The following is a 20,522-nucleotide window of genomic DNA, read 5'->3' as shown; positions in this document are numbered from 1 at the left end:
CTCTTCCCCCCCCCCACCGGCCCCGTCTGACAGCATTTTTTTCCCTCGTCGATTCCCTTCTATTTGCGAGCGTTTGCGAACAATAAAATAACGAATTAAAGCGGGCTGGGCGTAAACACAATGGCCGTCAAATCGACGTAACTGCTCGAGATATAGAATCGCCGCTCCGCAAAGTGAGACGAGAAATATTGCGCGAATGGGGCTAATGCGCGAGTTCGCGGCCAAGTTACTCTCCACTCTCGCTCGCTCGCTCGCTCGCTCGCTCTCATCCCCTCAAGCGCGGGATGTAATTGCCGCTTTTACGAGCGCAACTAAATCCACTAGCAAACAGTTCAACTCGTTACTACGTGAAATATTATTCTTTATAAATCTCTGCCTTTCTCTCTCTCTTTCTCGTTTTCTAACTTACTCACTGCATTTCCTATAATAACTATTCACGATTTGACTCGGAAGCCTGGCCGAGAAATAAAAACTCTTGAACATTGAGCAACCCTGCTCTACCGCAACGAGCGAAATTGTCAGAATCGTTTATCGTTCAGTTTTAAAATAGAAAATGTCAACTAACACTCACCGGCCCCGCCATCGGCGCTTGGACCGAGCATGTTGTGCACTCGGTTCGCGTACAGCACGAAAGTTGGGTACGGGATGTCGTACTTCCTGTAACATCAATTTAACCATTACTGACAAACGTCTTATTGAGAATCGACGATTCAACGCTGATTTAATGAAAAAACTCGAATTTAAGAAGACTCGAGAAAATTTAGTGACAAATCTCAACTCTTGGGTCGTTTGATTTCGAATTCACGATTTTATTATTCGATTTTTGATAACGAAGCGTTTGATTATCTGCTCGCGGATAAAAGTTTGATTCGCGAAGCAACCGCTCTGGAATTCTCTATTTAAATTTGATAAGGCCAATTGGCAGGTAATCGGAATAAGATAAAAAGAATATTTGGTTTTCCAGAGAGTTAATGAGGTGACACAAAATCATTCGGAGAGCAAGCAAATTGAAAAACAGCTGGGCCACAGTTAGATTCGTAATTGAATAATGAAACGACGCCAACGCGGGTGAAATTGATAGCGGACTGATAAGAATCGACAGGATATAAATAACGTTGCTTATTACGTGAGAAAGTGTATGAACATTCGGATACAAGAATAAATGGCGATGTTGAGCGAACCGACCTGGCAGCTTGGCTGAGAGAAAGTCCCTCCTTGAGAACGCTGAAAATCGCTTCGGCCATGGTTTCGGGTCGCCAAGATTTCAGTGGTCCTCGTTCGCGGAATCGTAGATTGTGAACAAGTCCAGAATTCGTGTTCCAACACTTTTGCCACAGCGATTGTAGCTGATACTGATAACTGTCTGCTGGAACAGCCCCACCGCGAGAGAGCGAGAGAAAGAAAGCGGTAAAAAGTGCGAGATTAGTGTTGCGTTCTATTTTCTTCGTGGGGGCTTGGAAGGTTTTTGTTTTTTAAAGGAAATGATAAGCGATACTCAATAATATTTCAAACTCGAGCGCCGTGTACGTGCTCTTTGGGTCGAATGAGAATTTATTTTTTTCACGATTTTCACAACACGTTTTATCCGAGTGTGTTTTTTCGATACCTTGATGCGGTGCCTCGAACTTCTGTAAATGGAACGATTTAATGAGAGAAAAAAACGTGATGAATTTCCAGGTCGTCGGTTCGACGTGCTTCGTCTCTCGCCATACATCTTTGTCGTAGCGGCGCTTTTACAAAATTTATCTTCAACGTGATATTCGAGTCTGAATTATCGACTGGACGATTCGTCAAAATATATTAATTCGTCTTCGATTTAATTCCGTATATATATAAATATATATTAAAGCGATATAGGAAAAGTGGAACATTGTATCGGGCACGACGCACGGCCTCAATTTACAACGATTATTTAATAGTTTATTTATTGGTTCTAATTAAGCTCTCTCTTTCTCTCTCTCTCTCTTCTCCAATTTAATAATTAATACAATTAATTGGAAATCACATACATAGACAGACGGAGCGCGATACGTACGAGAGCGCGGACTAGCCTCGTCTATCTTTAGATCGCGAAGTGAATTAGAGGCTAGAAGAAGAAACGAGCGAGACTCGATTGACTAATTGCTCAAGAACGTTATTCTTCTTTTTCCTCTCTTTTAATTTCGTCTCTTCTATCCGGATGGATTATTATTTTCGTCTCCATCTCCTTCTTATACTTTGTGACAAGAGCGCACATATTTTCGTGCGATCGAAAGATGAAAAATTATGGTACCCAAAACTCTATGAGTTTATTCGTTTATAAATAAAATTGGAAAAAAAAACTTCGGATTAAATAACATTTATTAAATATTCATATATTTTCGTATTCTTGGTCCCTTAATATGTCGTTTAAAATAACGAGAATATAGTGTGTCGTTTTTTTTCTTCTTCTGTTCCCACCAGTCGGAATGAGTATAATTACGCGAATATAAATACCTCGTTATTCACACACTTAAATGTGTTTTCTTTTTGAGCAAATGGCCACTTTTCTGTGGTATAACAATTTCTAATCACATGTCATTATCGTTATCGTTATTATGCGTCATCATAAGCGTAAGCTCAATATATACAGGGCATTATACGCCGAATCGTACTGCCTCGGACCCTTTTGTTCTTCGATTTTACTCTCGAATCGATCTTTTCTCATGAGAGAATTGAATTTTATCAAAATCTTCGACGACAATGATATTCAAAATTGTTCTTTCATTGCCTTCCTTCTGCATTCGTGGGAAAAATGTGATCTGGCTCATACGTGTTTTCCATTGTTCAGTTGATCAGAGTAATACGTGAATTTGGCAAAGAATAGTTAAACGAGCTCGAATTTTGAAATGTTATGCTCATTCGTAACTGTTAAACACCTTAAATTGATTAAAAAATATGAAAGTCAATTATTTTAAAAATTTCTAATTCACATTGAATGATTTGTTTAACAATGATTCCGTCGATTCCTCATGACAGCTATTTTTCATGAGTTTTTTTTGAGTCTTCAAAATTTTTAGTCAAACTGGAGTAGAGCAAAGGGTTGGAGGCAGGTTAGTTTGACGTCGAGTGCTCCATACATACACGTATAAAAATATGAAGGTGAATTTTCATGGACGTTAACATTAGTGTGTAGATTATCTAAAATTTTTCGTAAGTCAACAGTTTCGTTTTCCTTAAACGTGGAAAAAAAAAAATATTCGTATAATATTTATTGTTCTCTACGATGACGAAAAAGAAAAGCTTCGATTTGCAATTATTAGAATGTTCATTTCCGCATGATCACCGTTCATGCTCGTGCGAAACTTTTCGTCGCAGAGGATCAATTCTTAAGGCACATTCATTTATTGTACAACGTTTTATGAGCATTCTCAACTCACTTTTTGTTCAACAACGATTAACAGCTCTTTTCATTTGTCCATCGGAAACAAAACAGAACGAAAGACGTCGGCGCTTAATAAATAATAAATAAACGAGCTCGATTAATCCTAATTTAAGGCGAATTATCACTTTCGTGCGAAAAACGTGGCTTTTTTTTAATAAAATTTTTTATCACGATAGCCCGGTGGCAGGCAATACTTTTTCAATGACATTTTTCGTAAACTGAAACTTGTTTTTTTTTTCTTTCTTTCTTTTTTCTCAATTCTACAACACAATCGTTATTGAATTTTTTCTATCGAGGCATCGAAACAATGAAAACCTCGAAAATGGAATGAGAAGCACAGCGTCCTCTAACTTTTTCTTTGTATTTACAGAAATCGGTTGAACGAGGCTTTTTCCGAAATTATTTTTCAGCAGAAACCTAGTGGAAGACACGCTATGATGCCTCGATTGATTAGAAAATCGATCGATTCTCTTGTCGTTGGCATTCTAATTCTTAGCATAATTCTATCGGACGGCGAATAAATATTTGGCACTCGGGAATTTCGACGATTGGACGGCGAAGAATGATTCGAGCGATCGAATAAAATTTTTTTGAATCCTCGAAGCATTATTCGAGAAATTAAAATATTTATCAAATTTGATTAAAAAGGGAAGGATTTTTCTGTGTGCTGTGTACAGTTTTTCAGGTACGAAATTACTCGAAGAAAATTCCTCGTAGAATTCAATTATTCTCACGATAATAGGAGCTGTGGGGGGGGGGGGGAGGGGGGGAATGAATCAAACGAATTTTGAAGCGGAGAATCGTTGCGTCGGCTGAATCGAGGAAATATTAAATTGTCAGATATTTTTATGGAAGTAAAACGAAGGAGAAAGGAAAAAATAAAACATTCGTCATTAAAGGCGATAGCGATGCTCAATTACAGAGAGAGAGAGAGAAAGAGTGAAAAAAGAAAAGGGATAAGAGGCGCGCACACAGACAGAAAATGGAATGAAAAAATGAATGCTCGAGGAATGTCCAATTATCGTAATTCTGTTGGTCGCGGTCATTCGTTGTCGTTCTCGTCGTTAAAGTACAATGAGACTATCGAATGTTTTTTACAAAAAGCCCACCACCAACGAAAACCTGATAAACCGGTAAAAACGAATCCGGGATCCCTCCGCCGTCTGAGCTTTTCGACGTAATTCAAAATAGCGTTTAATGATTTTTTCGTACGTCGGTTGTACGGACTGACGGTAATGTCACAGCAAAATTCCAAAACTGCGTTTTCTTCATCGTTATTCAAAGCAGCCTCTTCGAGCACCATCATCCGCTTCGATTTCCCAAGTATGTTGTCGTACAACGTGCCTTTTGGGATCCCATACTTGGTCGAGGCTTGGGTGAAACGCATTTTTTGGGTTACCACAGCTTCTATCGCCTCTTGCAGATCGTGACGCGTCCACGTCGGAGCCTTCAGCTTCAACAGGCTCGAATAGTCGGCTAAAAATCGAGGCATTCACAGGCCCAAAGTTTTCGTCAATTCAAACCTTTTTTCTCTCAACTTTATTCTGCCCCTCCCCCTTTTCTTATCATCAAATCAATTGTTATTAACAGATCATTCCGGAAAACAAATCAACTAAATATTCAGGAATATCATTAATTCAACTTTTATTCGTTCAACAGAATTTTCTCCTTTTTCTACACCATCGAATCCACGAAAAATGACATTTTTTTCGAATTTTCTGTCACCTTTTTTTTTCGTTTTTTTAGATATCAATTTTTTTACCGTTCTACCAACTCGCCCAAATGCGAAAGCTTCAAATTCTTTCGGCAGATCAAATTATATTTTGTTCGGCCGAAATTTTTCTTATTTATCCACCAAATCGGTTGTTTTCTCGTCATCATTTACGAGCGTAAGTAAAGAGTTGAAAACGTGGGTAATTTTACGGTGATTCGGTCCAAAGATTTTCTTTTTTCTCCATTTTGGATCGATCGGTTATTCTTTTAGCGTAATTCTAAAGGATTAACGAAACGAACGATAAAAATAGAGAATTTTTTACAAACCATTAGAGAAATTTAGAGCAGTTTCGAGTCGGGGAGCTGATTTGGCACGATAGCCAGAAAAAAACAGCATTGAATGTAACATAAATCGAATGATGCTCGAGAAAAATATTTCTATCGCGTACTGGATGAGTTTTTAGAAAGCCTTCATTCCGAGTGATTCGTAAAAAACTGATTGGAGCGTACTTTGACATAAAAATTGGCGTAACTCTCCGCACGATTTCCGTAAAAGAAAACGATTTGCTTCGAGTTCAAAAATGGGAAACAAGTTGACGACATTGCCGAAGGTTATTTACCAAAAAATAAAGAAAAAATTGAAAAACAATTGAAAAATATATCTCGACGTATTCGTTGGATTGATGATCCGCTACTGGGATGCTGTACGAGGGAACACGGAGCCGGGTCGTAGTACAGCGGTGATCCGAGATCCCATTTCATCCCTTGGCTGTCCGCCGGCATCGTAGTAATTAACGCCGTTTATACGAAGGGATTTATGCTTTTGCGTGGTTTCAAACGAGCTACCGGAGCCTCGTTTTACAACAACAAACGCTCTTTCACCGTTGTATACCGCGCGTGTTTAAATCCCCTCACGGGTATAGCTTTATGCACGTGACGAACTAACGCTTTGTCGATAGTGGAGGCGGGTGGCGGTGTTATCAATTAAGTACATCGATGCTCATTCGAGTTATTGCACCGTTCAAAAATGTATTCGAAAATTCCGAGGTCGATTCTCGTAGGACTGTATTTTTCTCAGGGCCTGATTAACGGTTTAACGGCCGTTTGTCGAGGAGTTACAACGACAGAAAGTTCGGGGGGTTCGATCATTAAGGTCTGTTTTATAATCAGCAAGTTTTTCGGATCGATTTAGTTCCATGGCGATTAAAACCAGTGAATGAGGAACGAAACTTGAGGAGGTTTTCGAAAAGCAAAACCAATTTTCAAAGCTAAACTATCGTGCGTCGTAGAAAAAAACTCCGTTCGCAAGTTGCCTGAAGGGATGTCAAAATAATGGAAAAAATGTATACGAAGGAATGAGCGAATGAAAAGCAAGAAATGGAATAAAGTCGTTTGGATACGCGGCGCACGGTGGAGAAAGTTCTTGGCGTTGAAGTGGACGAGTAGCTCGGTCAGCGGAGGAAGGAATAAATATATACGCGCTACTCGAGCGCGAAGCGAGGGAGAGTACTCGATTCGTTTTTACCCGAGTAAGAACTTGGCGTAGCGGAAAATTTTTGATCGCGAGGGTGAGAATAAAAATAATCAAAGTAAATAAACAAAAAAACAAGAACAACATGAAATAAATAACAAGAAGAAAATAAAAGGAGAAAACTCGCGGGAGGAGACGAAGGAGGAGAATTAAAAAGGTAAAACGGCGCGTGGAGAAGCGAGATATCCGTGGCCACCTGTTGGGGCCGTTGGAGACTCGACGAAGGGTGAAACGCCGTAGAGCTGAGGGCTCGCGAGCCAAACACCGCTCGGCTTTTCTCCTTTTTCTTTTATTTATTTTTTAACCCGCACTCTCTCTCTCTCTCTCTCTCTCTCTCTCTCTCTCTCTCGCTCTCTTTTCGCCGTTACATCGTATTTTCACCGAGGCTCGAAACTTTATCTCGAGTCCGTAGACTCTCGCAACAATTGCGCAAATGTAAATATAATGAGTTACGAAGTCGAGAAAGAATTGCGAAAATAAATGTTTTCCCGAGTAATTTTACGATCGTTGATGAAACGAGTGGGGAAAGACGCGAAGGAAGAGGAATAAACATAAATGAAAAACAAAAAAACAAAAAAGGGAGAGAGAAAATCGCAATAAAATTAATGAAATTCGAATGAAATTTTCCGAGCGTCGGTTTTCAATTAAATTCCTTACTTCTTTGAAATAATGAATTTTAAAATGAAAATTGGTATTTCGTATAAATAAAATAGCTCGCGCGGAATGCAATGAAAAGTTAGTATTTATTCATCATACGTGAATTTTTCTCATTCATACCAGCGCCAACTCATCTCGCCCCCATTTAATACACGAGAAACGATGAAATTTTCATTAATTTTCAGACACAAACTATAGGTGGGGGGAATTATCGAAGGTGTAACGAAGAATAGAACGAGGATAAATCTCTCGGGAATGTTATCGGCGCCATTATGAGTTAAGGGCGCGGCGGAGGCAGAGCGAGAGAGAAAACTCGCCTCGAGTACCTCGCCGCGCGCCTCTATCTAAATTGCTTTCTATATTAAAGCAAAATGCATTCCCGCGCTTTATTATTGTGCCGGGTAATGACGCACGCGTCTCTCATACTCTCGCGTGCACGCCTCACCGCCCTCACTTCGGCCACGTTTAACTTATACCCTGTTGAACCGAAACGTCAGGCCTGTGTGACCTTCCCTCCAACCCCCTCGGCAAATGGCGTCAACTTGTTCTTTCCCTCTTCGACTCTCAATCGTTTCCCTCCGAACCTGCTCCTCACAATAAAGTCTCCCCCTCCCTTTCTCGTCTCTTCACCTCCGCGTAATTTCATAATTGTACATGTATACTGACTCGAATTTATTTGCTCGGAGCAACAAATCGATACAAAATTCTCGGACCAAAGCACGCGGATGAGGGTGAAGATTTTTTGGGAAGTGCGGTCCACGCGACGGAACAGATAATCGATGAAAATTTTTTCAATGTGGTTTCAGTCATGGGCCCAGAATCGAAAATAATTCGAGCATCTTCAGACTCGGAAGGCTTACATTCTGGTCGGGAATTTTGATTGCACGAATCCGTCGCGAAGTATTGTGTCGGTAATGGCATTGGCAAATGAATCATTAAGTGAGAGCCACATTTAAGTAATTGCATAGAATCAAACTTCGTCCATGAAAGACGGAAAGGAAATGAATAAAGAACGTTAAAGACGATAATAAGCATCGTCAGAGGAGCGGGATTAAAAGAAAATAACGGAAATCTCGTGCAACGAAGTAAGAGATGCGAGAAAGCAGAATTCGATTGATCGATCACATCTCGTGACGTCGAGAAAATTGTATCGACATTTTCGTTTGGCGATGCGATTGCTCTCTTTATCTTGGGACGACACTACCAATAATGGGGTTCGAGCGAGTAAATTTATTCTCGGTATACGACAACTGCGATCGCTATTTTTTCCTCGTACGAGGATCGCTCTGCGATTGTTGGTTTCGTGTATGGATAGAAGGGGGGACACGATTGCGATGCTTTAATCGAGCAATTGGAAAGATCGTGAAAGCCAGGCGGGCTTCCATGTATGCAAAATATCCCGAGAGTTTATACTGCGGATTGAGAAATCCGGATGGGGCTGGTGCTTCGTCGCGAGGAAACTAAATCAATGTGAAGAGCAGGACTCGCATATTTTCATAGTAATTGAGACTCACCTGATATATTGGAGGTGGAGGCGCCGAGCCAAGCGTGGGAAGATTCCAACAACTTGGCCTGAAACATAAAACGAGAAAAGGAATAATTAAAATGACAGTTTGATTGAAGTGCGCGAATGATGAGTGAAAAAACGTTGTAATTGTGCGGATGAAAAGTTTCTCGACGTTTACGCTGGATTTTAAATGAATTTTATAGAGATTGTCTGAAAAAAGTTCTCGATCGATTCGTATCGCAACTTTTCAACGGCGTAAATTTTATTTGTTCATTATTTATCAACTGAATTCGTTACACGAGTAACAGCGATTAAAACTGTCGAAGTTCGATAGAACAGCCTCCGGAGATTGTATAACATTAAAAGTTCAGTAACTCAGGAGTAGTTTAGGCTCGAGAGAAGACGAGAAATAGGAGGGTTTTTCTCGAAGGGGTGGTGCATATATTTGCCACAATTCTGCTCGAGTCCCCTCAAGACGAGCTGCTCCGCGGGGAAGATAAAGGGAGGAGAATTGCAGCGATAAGCGCATATTTCGCATCCGAGAATTTATGAGCTACTCGTCAAATTCTCAGGCACCATTTCGAAAGTCTGCGTTCCGGAGGCGCAACAACTTTGCTAATATGTGAATGGAGAACACTTTTCTGACGGGGGAAAATAAAGGACGGGCGGGGGGTGGGAATCTGGAGGCATCGGAATGAAAAGCAAAAAAAAATCTACGTCGAAAGACACACGAAAAGTTGGCTCATTTGGAAAGTTTCGGCGGCACGTAAGCCTCCTGGGGTTGGTACGATTTTTTATTTTTTTATTTCTGAAAGTGCGTGAAAAAACCTATACATATATAGCCATTCGATGAGCAAGTACAAGCAAAGCTTAAGGCTATGAAAACAAAAAAATAGATTTCACGAACCTTCGGGCTTGTGCCGAAGGCCTTTCTCGGTGAAAGCTTCGCTTATTTGCCTCAAGAGGTCTCTCACTCGAATCGCTCCATATATACCGACGAAAATCTCCTCTCGCATCCTCACTTTCAAACCGCGTATATATCTCTTGGGGCAACGACGACGTCGTCGTCGTCTCTTGTTTTTCGAGGCCTTCACCCAGACTTTTGAGGCAAATGAATTTTCGAGGACCCTCCCTTAGAACCCGCGTACATCCCCCCATTTCTCTTCACCGCGAGAGAAAGGATGAAGCGGGAGAGTTTTTAGTTTCCGTAGCCACGAAAAAGTGGAACGAAACCACCACCAACGAGTAAGAATCTCGGCCCGGACGATCCTGAAGCACTTCAAATTGTGAAGCAAACATTAATCGACGCTACCGGACCGACAGAATCAAAGCTCAGATCGTTCGAACGCGCAAGAATTTTGTTTCCACCCCCACCTTAACAAATACTCCGCTCAAAAATGAAGCCCGCATCGATGCGCCAGCAAATCTCTCGAAAATTTTTCCTCCTCCCCGCTTTCTCCTCTTTCGCTTTTATCAATCTTATCTGACGGACTTATTTATATATACTCGTAAAAAAAAACTGGGGGCCAAGCGAGATATTGAGCAGATGCTTGAGTCCGAATGCAGCTATATTTTCTCGCCAATGCAAACCTCTGCAAGAGTAAACGAGTCCGCACATATTATTTATTCGATGGACTGCGCGCATGTGTGCGTATGCGTGTGCATGTGCGCTCGCCCGCTTTATTTTCTTCGCTTCGAGCACGTAGACTTTGGAAACATGAGACAATGAAAAATGCACGCAACTCGCAACGCGCCTCCGCGATTCACATTTTTGCCTCAGACGTATGGCATGTATTATGCACGTATAAACTATACATCCGTCTTTTCTACCTCGTGCATGTGTGTCTGTGTCTGTGCCCTTGATTGTGAGTCCTTTTTCCCTACCTTTTTACGGCACACGGATACTTCCAATCATTCTTTACTCGCCATCCCGTGCTTTTCTCTCTCCTAGAATATAGCAAGACTGCGTCGACTGCGTTCAATAATTCTTTGTGTTGGTCAGCCTAGACGAAAACACATGCGCAAGCGAGCTTGCACAAACATTTTTTTCGACTTTCATTTGTCATCGGACAAAAAACGTTTTCTCGAGTCTCCTGCTTTTGGCGAGACTCGACAGAATATCATCCGGAAATCGTTCAACTTGGGCTCCCAGCAGTTCGATCATCAAATATTAAACGTGCCGAATGATTATTTGGATTTTCAAAATTATCGAGGAAATAATCGAGAAAAATGGGGAAAACGAGGTCTTCGAATGGAACGCGAAGATTGCGCCGCTATCGCGTATCGATTATAAGGCATTTGTAGAAATGTCAATTTCTCATGAAAATTTAATGAAATTCACTTATACCATTGCACCCAGAAACGACTGAAAGCGTTCTCGAAGATGTCAGTCGAGTGCAATTGACTCGAAATTTGATGATGAGAAAGGTGAGAAATTCATGAATTTCCTGCGCACTGTCTTATCGTACGAATCAATAATTCAAAATGAACAAATGAAAATGACGTTAGTGAAGTGGGTGAAGAAAAATTGATGAAGATTAGCAATCACAGCAGCCATTTTAATGATGCGATTCGTCGATTCGCGTTTCTACGCTGATTAAAATTTTGCATTGGATCATCATATTGGGAGTTGAGGAAAGACACGAGGCTCGCGCCCTGTTTCCGGGCAGCCGGTGTAATAATTAGGCAGGAGCTTAAGAGGGTTTCGAGTTCGCTGCAAACGTGGTGCGCGATCTCGTAAATTTACAGAGCGATGCTTCTCGTGCTGCTGGACGCGCGAAATGCCCGTCGAATATGCATGCGGCTAATGGAAATGAGGCTCGTTCTTGCGAATGGTTGTTTCGGCGCGCGCGGCATTTGCAACACGTTGTCGAGATGATGCTCCGCGGAGGCAGACATCGCGCGGGAACATCCCGAGCCCGAAAGCTCCGGAGCTGCTGCTGCTCTCCCGCTCTTCCCTCGTTGTTTATGAAGCCCGAGCGCGAGAGGATATGCCTTGAATTAAATATGGGGAAGACCGGCCGCGTCTCGGTCATCCACTGCTTCCTCGACGTCTGCTTTCTCACCCTCCCCCGTAACACACCAGTCGGAAAATAGCTTCGAAGGTAACGAATTTTTCGCTGGCTACGTTGTAAAAATATCTGAGGGACTATTTCGACGACGAATTTTTTTAAATCGTCCCAAAAGCTTCTATTTTGAGGAGTAACTAAAATGCGGTCAAATTATCCCCTTAAATTCCAACAAAAGTATGACATTTCTCGAAAAAACATTACAAATTATGCAGCAACTGTGGCTGTGGTGAGATTATCATTGGAGGTGAATGAAAATCTGATGGAAAACAAAATTTCAAAGATAGCGATTAATTTGGACCGAGCGAACGATAATTGCTTCCCTTCAAATTTCGAAATGATTGGAAATCTTTGTTCTTTCCCGATTAATGGATTCAGCCCAGTTGCGAGAGAATATTTATTGGAATGGAAATGTAAACACAAAATTCATGTTTTTAACCTCGAAATCCTCCAAACCAAATTTGAGAGTTCGGTATAATTTTTTCACGTGAGTCCAAAAAATAACGGAGGCGTCAAAAATTTTCTCGTGGCACGCTATTGTGCTGTTTCCCCGGTTTCCCGGTGTTTTTTTCACCTTGTAAAAACTTCGCATCGTGCTTGACTCGCTACAATTGGTGCAAAGTTAGACAAAAATTTGATGTTTTGAAGCGAAAGGATTTTTCGACTCTCCGCTTCGACGATCGAGTGTATACGACGACGGTTATTTAAACCGTAAATTGAATCGTCTTAATACGATTCTTAGCGTGTGTATGTGCGGGGCTGACGAGGAATGCGGAAATCAAACGTTGATTCGTGCGAAGTACAGTAAATCAAGGATAAATTAATACACACGCGCGTGTTCAGCTGGCTGGCTTGTTGCCCGGGTGCGCACAACGGGAAATTACTTATTTCGGATCGTTAAGTTTAAGGGGAGGAAGGAAAGGGGGTTGCGAGAGCACGAGGTGTTCGGGTTAACGAGAATAAAACTGAAACTCCAGCGAGAGGAGCGTTTGACAGGGCTCAACTATAAAAAGGTTAAAAAGCACGAGTTAACGCGCGGGTATGAAATTCAAAAAACGCGCGAATATAAACCTCCTGGAGAGCTGCCCTACACTTATTTCCACTGCTCACTTTCAAACGTCGCCTTCTCCGGCTCGAGGTCCAAATATCGTCTTCGATAGTTTGACGAAAATCGATGATTTTCCGAGTGTGTCCGATCGATTTTAAAACGACGGATATTAAAAGTTGAATATTTTTTGAAATTATTATTTATTATCGAGAAACAAACCTAATATTGCGTGCTTAAATTAAGCAACAGCAGAGCTGAAGGGTTAATGCGAAGTTCGGTCGAAACGAGCGTTTGCACACGCGGAAACGGTGATAAATAATTTCAACATTGAGAGCAAACAAACTTCGATTTGGTGAGCAGAAAAGCTACGACAGCATTAGTTTCTCGCAATTATTTTTGGTCGCATAAATCATAATTGAATTGGAAAATATGAGATTGAAATGATACGAGCAAAGAGTCAAGATTTCTAGGACGAATGTTGCAGCAGAAAATCCATACACTCCGTGGATTTACCGACCAAGAGTCGTCTGACTACTAATTCCGGTAAATATTTGCTGGTACAGGGAAAGGTAAAGAGAGAGAGAGAGACTAAGAACGAGAGTGCGGGGGAGGGACGAAAGAGAGAAAGAGAGTCGAGAGTACCAACAAGAAGATATTAGACTCTGTGAATTTCAGTAAACACGCGAGAGCTTGCGACTTGTGAGAGCGGAGCAAAATCTGAGTGCGGGAGGGAGAAGAAAGGGCGGGTGCGGGGGTTGAAGTTTAAGGGTTGGTCAGAACGAGGAGAGAGGGTTAAGGAGAGGGAGGAGCGGAGAGACTGTCGAGTCTGTCTCGCTCCAAACAGAGGATGGAAGGGCTCGCTTCTCACTCGAGTGTGCTCTCTCCTCTCCATCGTGGAATCTGCCTCTCTCGCTGCCTCGTGTGACTGCGCCACGGGAGAAAATTTCTAATCGGATTAGCCTGGATTAGCAGAGAGTTCGTTTGTTCTAATGAAATTCGTCTAAATTAACGTCCGGGAGTCTCGAAGAGAGCGAGCGAGGGGAGAAAAAGGAGAATCTGAAGGAGACATTCTCGCTCGAGTCGGGGGTCGTTCTGACACGGCGGATTGAGGAAAAGCCAGTGAGCGACGATCCTCGTGAGCAAGAACGAGGCTAATTATTCCTCGGAAACGTAAATATCGAACGTTTTAATATGAAACTTCGAAGCCTTATTTCAATTAGTCTTATTGACATTGTCATTGAAACGTGCCATTTTTCTCCGCTGAATTCACAAGTCCTTTCGATATTTTACAATTGGTGTCGAGTTTGCGAAAATTCTCTCATATTTTTCGTACCGAACAAATGTTGTTGAAACCTTGTTGAATCACTAACGTACTGAAATCGAGAGAGAGAGAGAGAGAGAGAAAGAATAAAAAAGTGTTTTTTCATCGTTGCTTCGACAGTGTCACGGAGATCGGGCAGAGCTAACGAAAATCCCACGGTGTCCAGGAATGCATACAAATATATACGTGCACATACAGACAAAAATGTACACACTTGTGCACACATAAATCTCCACGCGCGTGTATGTATGCACCGGTAAACTCGATATTTTATTCAACAGTCTAATGTTTAAACTATTCCGTTGATACGGTGAAAAGCCCCGATGTGCGAGGCGAGCCCTCTGTGTCAGCGGGAGAGAAAGAGAGAAAGCTCGTATAAATAGATTTATTTATTTACGGTAAATTGATGCCGCACGCGGTGGCTGCGATCGTATGCTCGGAGCCCATCCCTGTCCACCAGTTCATCCATACACTCATTCGCTACAGGGCATTTTACAGCAAATGGAACCGCGCATCGGAGAGAAAGAATTTTTAACAAGTCCCACGCAACGCATTCGCAATTGCTCACATTTTTGATTTTCATTGCCTCGAATCTTTCCCCATTTTTCTAACCTCCTACTCACTTCTACCCCCTTAACATGGAAGCTCGATTAACGTAGTGGAACCGAATCACATCCGACATTTGAAACTCGAACGAATAAAGAGGAAGGATTTTCACTCCATGGAAATCGAGAGAAACCGCATTCACAATTTAAGGAGGAACATCAGCTTCGCGTAAGGTGAGGTTATGCGAACCCTGCTTGCTTTCTTTGTGCGGGATCAACCCCCAAAAATACGTCATTCTCGGGTGGAATTTATGCGAAATATAACAAAATTTAGCACACGTGATCTTTAGAGTTCAAACTGTGGAATCGTGCTTTTTTCTAACCTATCACCATTTTTTATTTGTTTTCGAGCATGGGAAGATGGGACCTGTGGAGTCATTTCCTGTGCGCAGATTTCAAATATTCCAAGTTTGAAAATTATTTACTAAAAAATGGCTCAATGAAGTGGATTTTAAATTTGAGAGGCTACAGAAAATATATCCAAAAATCTGTTCTAAAAGTTTCATTATATCATCGTTTTTCTCAAGCTCATGTTCCTACTTAATTTCAAATGTATAATTCACTCGATCGATTTATAATGGCAGTTCAATCGATCCCCAACATTCTTGCACACTTTGCACGATTGTTGAACTTTTTTTTTTTTGGGAATATAACTGGCTCAAATGCCCCATATGTTTGATGGAAAATGCAGTAGATGTGTGATGACTATATCATGTTGTTCGATATACAACGATGTAGAAACGATGTAGGCTCGGCTCACTCGCTAACCAACTGGCTGACGGGCCGGTCCCGAGATCGGATTGTTTCACGTTTGCACACAGTTTTCCCGAAGCTTGTTGTACCGGTCATTTATAATATAGGTATACAGATATATTTATTTATTAATCTGCACAATAGTAGGAAGAGTCCGGAACATTGGAGCGTGTTGACGTTTTCTGTTATTGGCTCGTCATTATCGCTTAACGAATCGTTCCTTGCTCATGATTCGTTGATATCATGGCATCATTGTCTGTATATTTCGGTTTTAATTCAAAGATTAAAAAGTTTGAAAGTTTCGATTGTAATCCGATGATTTTTCAATCTCGAATTCCACTCATTCTCGCGCGTGTTTCGACATTCTTTAATAAACTGCAGCGCGATCAATCATCCGTAAAATTATCATTTTTTTTCCACTAAAAATCTCGTGCACCGACGTTTCGAGCTTTGTTTCGTTGTTCAAATAATGAAATTCCAAGCTTAAATCGCGGTGAAGCCTTTTTCTTGAATTCCTCAATCGCGAATGCATATACTCGAGAGTTCGTTACGTATATCGTATTCTTTGCCTCTCGAGATTTCATTCACCTATCGGGAGAGTGCACATGTTCGAGTATCCGAGAATTCTCATTTTTTACCAAAGTCTGCTGCACACTTTATTACGAACTGAAAATAATTATTCCGCAAATGTTGCCATACAAGGGAGATTCGATATCGTTTTTCTTTTATTGCGCCCAGCGCGCTCTCTGTTTTTTTCTGTATTTTTCACCCTTGTTTTTTATGCATTTATTGGAGAGTTTCGTTAGCATTGTCCGCCCTTCGTGCAATTTCGAGTAGAGCTCACACTCCGAAAGTACGACGAGGCGGAGAAAGGGGACCGGGGGAGGCAAAAATCTCGTAATGTACTCTGAAAAGCTCTGGAGTTCGACTTTCATTCGTAATACACGCGTTTCACATTCGTTCCAATCGTTTTTTCATTGTTTTTTTCTTTGCAAATTTTTGTATTTACTGTAGCCTTACTTTATTCGATTATTTATTCTCATTTCATTTTGTTTCTAGAATTATTCGTTGTTAAGGGAGAAATCGTTGCTTTTACCCACTTTACGAATTGCTTTGTTTTTTTCACATTATCGACTGACGACCCAGACGAATAGTTGTTATTGAATACGATTGAAATATTTGATACGTTGAATTAATCGCGAGCTCTCGAATTCAGGTCGCTCGTCAAAAGCTCGTGTTTTTCTCGCTCGCGACTCGAAACATTATTTTCTAGTCTCTCTCTCTCTCTTTTTCTCACTTTGGCTTCGTAAGAAATATCGAGGAAAAAGAGGGTGGCAAAACAGCTTGGAAAAAGGGTTCGTGTGTTTGTATATGGTGGATCCAACGAAAAGAGGGGCTCATCTCTTTGACCGTTTGCTCCGAGCATTTCTCCGATCTACGTTACGTCCTCCTCTCGAAGTGTTTTTACGTACACTAAAGCTCAAAAGTTTCAAAGCATTGAAACTATTGGATGATTGTTGCTGGATCGATGACTTCAATGATTCATTATTTGGATAAGAATTTTTCGGTACTCGAACAAGCAAAAATGCAAAATAATTAAGAAAACTGGACACGTACGAAATAATGTGGATGAAAACGAGGATTTCCAGTTGGAAAACCAGCTGAAACATTCCAAAATTTCGTTTCACATTCTTCATCAAATTTTTCCAAGTTTTTTCGATTCGTTTTTGAAGCTCGAAGGAATTTTCGATTTTCATTAAAATCAGTCTAAGCTCGAGACGAGTTTGGTATGAATTACGAAAAAGCGAGGCGAGCGAGGTTCCAAACTTTTGAGCGTTATTGTATATTCGAAGGAGAAGAGGGCTTTGCATTTGCTCATGAAACAACATCTTTTCGGCAAAAGTACTCTCGCGCTCTTTCGTTTTGTGTATTATTTTGGAGTAGTCAACATAAACGTTTCGCGAAGATGAATTCCATCTGAAGTAGTGAAAGAGGATGCCGAGTACGAGAAAAGATATGAAGAAAGTGATTTGCATCTGTCGAGCACCGAAAAAAAAAAAAAAAACACTGGCATAGGGTCGAAAATTATGCACCGATAAACAGAGAAAAAAACCAAAAAGTAAGGAAGCAAAGTTGTCTCGACCGATTCTTACGAACCTGTGATTACCACGAAAAAATAAGTTGAAACTACAGCAATAGAAATAATATGTAAATCCAAGCAATTCCGCGAATATTGTCAATTAACGTGGATAAAAAACAAATTTATACACTCAAAATTAATTGTACACGATTACTGGCACAGTCAAATAGTCTGGTAATTGAAAACGATTTTTTGTCCTGCTAAGATTCGAGGCATTCGCACTCCAGGCTAAAAATAAAAAGCGGTTCCTACGCTCACTTTTCCATCTTTTCTCTCATCCCTCCCTCTATCCCTTCCTCGATGTTTTGTCTCCCCTTGCTCATTTTAATCCTCCTACCCTGGTCTGCCCTCTCAACGTACATAACCAACGTGGATTATCTCCTGAATAATGTTCGGTGTCTACGTTTTCGAGCTGAGAGTAACTCTCTTCATACAGAGATAGTTGCGCAAACGCACATTTATAGATAACAAAGGGTTTGTACATATATGAGAAGGTAACAAGAGCTCGTGTATGTACTCTTAGCGGGATCTCTAATGTATCTGGGAATAATTGATAATACTCATATTCTCTATTCACTATAAATGCACATTAATGCCATATTCTCCTTGACTCATAATGCAGCGTAGAAGGCGGAAGTTGTAGAGACAAAATCGCTCGAAAGTCCTAAATATTTAAGGATTTTTAGGATTAAATATTTAACATCCGCAGACACTCGCTCGTCCCGATGCTTCACGAGTCACTTTTTGCACCGAACTTAGTTAATAGATCCAGCAATCTGTGTATGAACACGACCGACGTATTTTCAAGCCGTTCCCCACCCATTTCGCTTAAGAAAAAGTCAGAAAGACCAAAATAAGCCCGGACAAAACCCCGTAAAACTCCAAGTCAATTTCCCTTTCGCTCTCTCTCTCTCTCTCTCTCTCCCCGTTCAGTCAATGAAAGCCTAGTTTTTCGGCACTCCCAACCCCGTTGCAGGTAGCTGAGAAAACACCATATTTCTGTGTTTGCTCAATCGTATTTAGTCCCTGCTGTTAACGTACCACTACGATAGTAGCGCCAGGATATACTATTGGGCGGATTTACTATGAAATACAACATACACATATATTATTTAAGGAGCCTCGGAGGGAGGGAGGGAGGGAGGGAATCGAGTGTAGGGAGGATGTCATGTGCACGCACGATCTAGCCGGGACGTGTTCGTCGCGACAGATAGAGGTTGGCAAGAGCCGAAAAGCAGCGGAGCGGTTTGGCGAACCGTAAGGGGAGCGGGGAGGCAGCAGTCAGTGTGTGGACTTAGTCTGGGGGTTAGTACGGTGTTAGCTCGCACGTATGTAGCTCCAGTCCTCTAAACTATGTATTAGGATCGTGTATCCTCTCATATATATGTATGTATAGAATATATGTAAATTCACAAACAACACGCGCAACGACGGAATGAGAGAGATATAACGGGGGAGAGGATTTGTGCAAGATTTGCTGCGGGGGGGGCGGACAACTACGGGATTCTCTACACCGGATATTCAATGCAGAAATGTACGAGTTGCATCAATTATTGGTGGGAACGGTAATAAAAATTCGGCATCATTCTCGTTCGCTCGTTTCGATGTTTTTTTGTGAAGTTACGTGCCGTTGAAATGGAGTCGACGAAGAACGCGCAGTGAGGATCATTAATTGATGATTCGCGTTCATTCACTTTTCGGGGAGTTTGAATTTTTCGATAGTTCTTCGCGGCAGCTGGCACGTGAACGCGAATTATTTGAGGAAGATGATCGTGAAGTTTGAAATATTTGGTGGATATTGAAAAATTTATAATAATTCATGGAGCATGAATTCGAGGGTTTTTTTTTTGGGGGGATCCGGAAATAAACGATGGAGATAACGACGAAAGAGATTTTCTCGAGTTGTCGAATATTCGTGTTTAATGAAATTTCACGTTTTTCATTGGATATCGCATTGCGGTCGATAAGAATTTTGTAATTAACGAAAAATCCTGAAGATTCTCCCTGTCGAGTGGAGCAGCGCTCATCTTTGTCTAATATCGATCGTCGGAGCTCTTAATAATGAGATGTAAGAAAAAAGCGTATAAGAGTAATGAAAAGAGGGAAAACGAAGAGAATAGGAGGAAGAATGAGAGAGAGAGAAAAAGAGGAACGTTTGAATGCGAGAAACAGCGATTGGTGATGGGCATAGAGGGTTAATTTAGTCGAGGCGGGGGGTTGAGGAAGGGCGAGCAGAGGCCAGTGGAAGGACGATTTAATTTAAATCGGGCTGGTTGGTGGCGCGGAGCACGCGATTCAATCGAAATCGATTGAGGTGCACGAGCAAGGGAAGAAGAGATGGGCAAGGCAGAGAGAGAGAGAGAGAGAGAAGGGGGGGGGGGAGGAGGAGAAATCGATTGGATTAATGCGCGGATGTATTAATTCGATGAAAATTAATTCGATCCGTCGACTTTGGACCGCAGAATTATTCTAATCCAATCCATGCGGAAGCCGTCACGATTACTCGACGTGCCTCGACTTTCTCGCTCTCTCTCTCTCTCTCTCTCTATTCCTCGTTCATTCTCCGTTGAGCGTGAGACGAAGGGAGAAAGGTCCGGAGCAATGCGGCCTGTTTCACAGTAGCAAAATCCGCCATAACGAATTAAACCGAGAAATCACGAATCATCCGAAGAAGCAAGGCCAATTAAATATCATTCTTTTTACCTCCCAGCAGCGAACCAATGCGGACTAATTAAATCTCGCAATTTGATGTTAACTCCGTGACGCTTACCATAAT

The 20,522-nt window shown here is 41.4% G+C and overlaps 1 protein-coding gene across 6 annotated transcripts in view; it reads right to left on the bottom strand.

The window, feature by feature from the left end:
• LOC122417295 (protein bric-a-brac 1-like) overlaps positions 1–20,522 on the bottom strand; it is a 237,461-nt gene that overhangs the window by 9,706 nt on the left and 207,233 nt on the right. For 5 of the 6 annotated variants that reach the window (XM_043430695.1, XM_043430697.1, XM_043430696.1 and 2 more), the window contains 3 exons: positions 8,819–8,876; positions 1,186–1,363; positions 566–657 (listed from right to left, as the gene is read on the bottom strand). In XM_043430695.1, coding sequence (XP_043286630.1) covers positions 566–657; positions 1,186–1,363; positions 8,819–8,876 — 328 coding nt within the window. The remainder of the gene's footprint in view (positions 1–565; positions 658–1,185; positions 1,364–8,818; positions 8,877–20,522) is intronic. The other variant, XM_043430700.1, reaches the window with a different exon arrangement.

This window comes from Venturia canescens, chromosome 10, assembly GCF_019457755.1.
Source record: "Venturia canescens isolate UGA chromosome 10, ASM1945775v1, whole genome shotgun sequence".
Taxonomy (NCBI): Eukaryota; Metazoa; Arthropoda; class Insecta; order Hymenoptera; family Ichneumonidae; genus Venturia; species Venturia canescens.
This window is presented reverse-complemented; position numbering and strand designations above follow the sequence as displayed.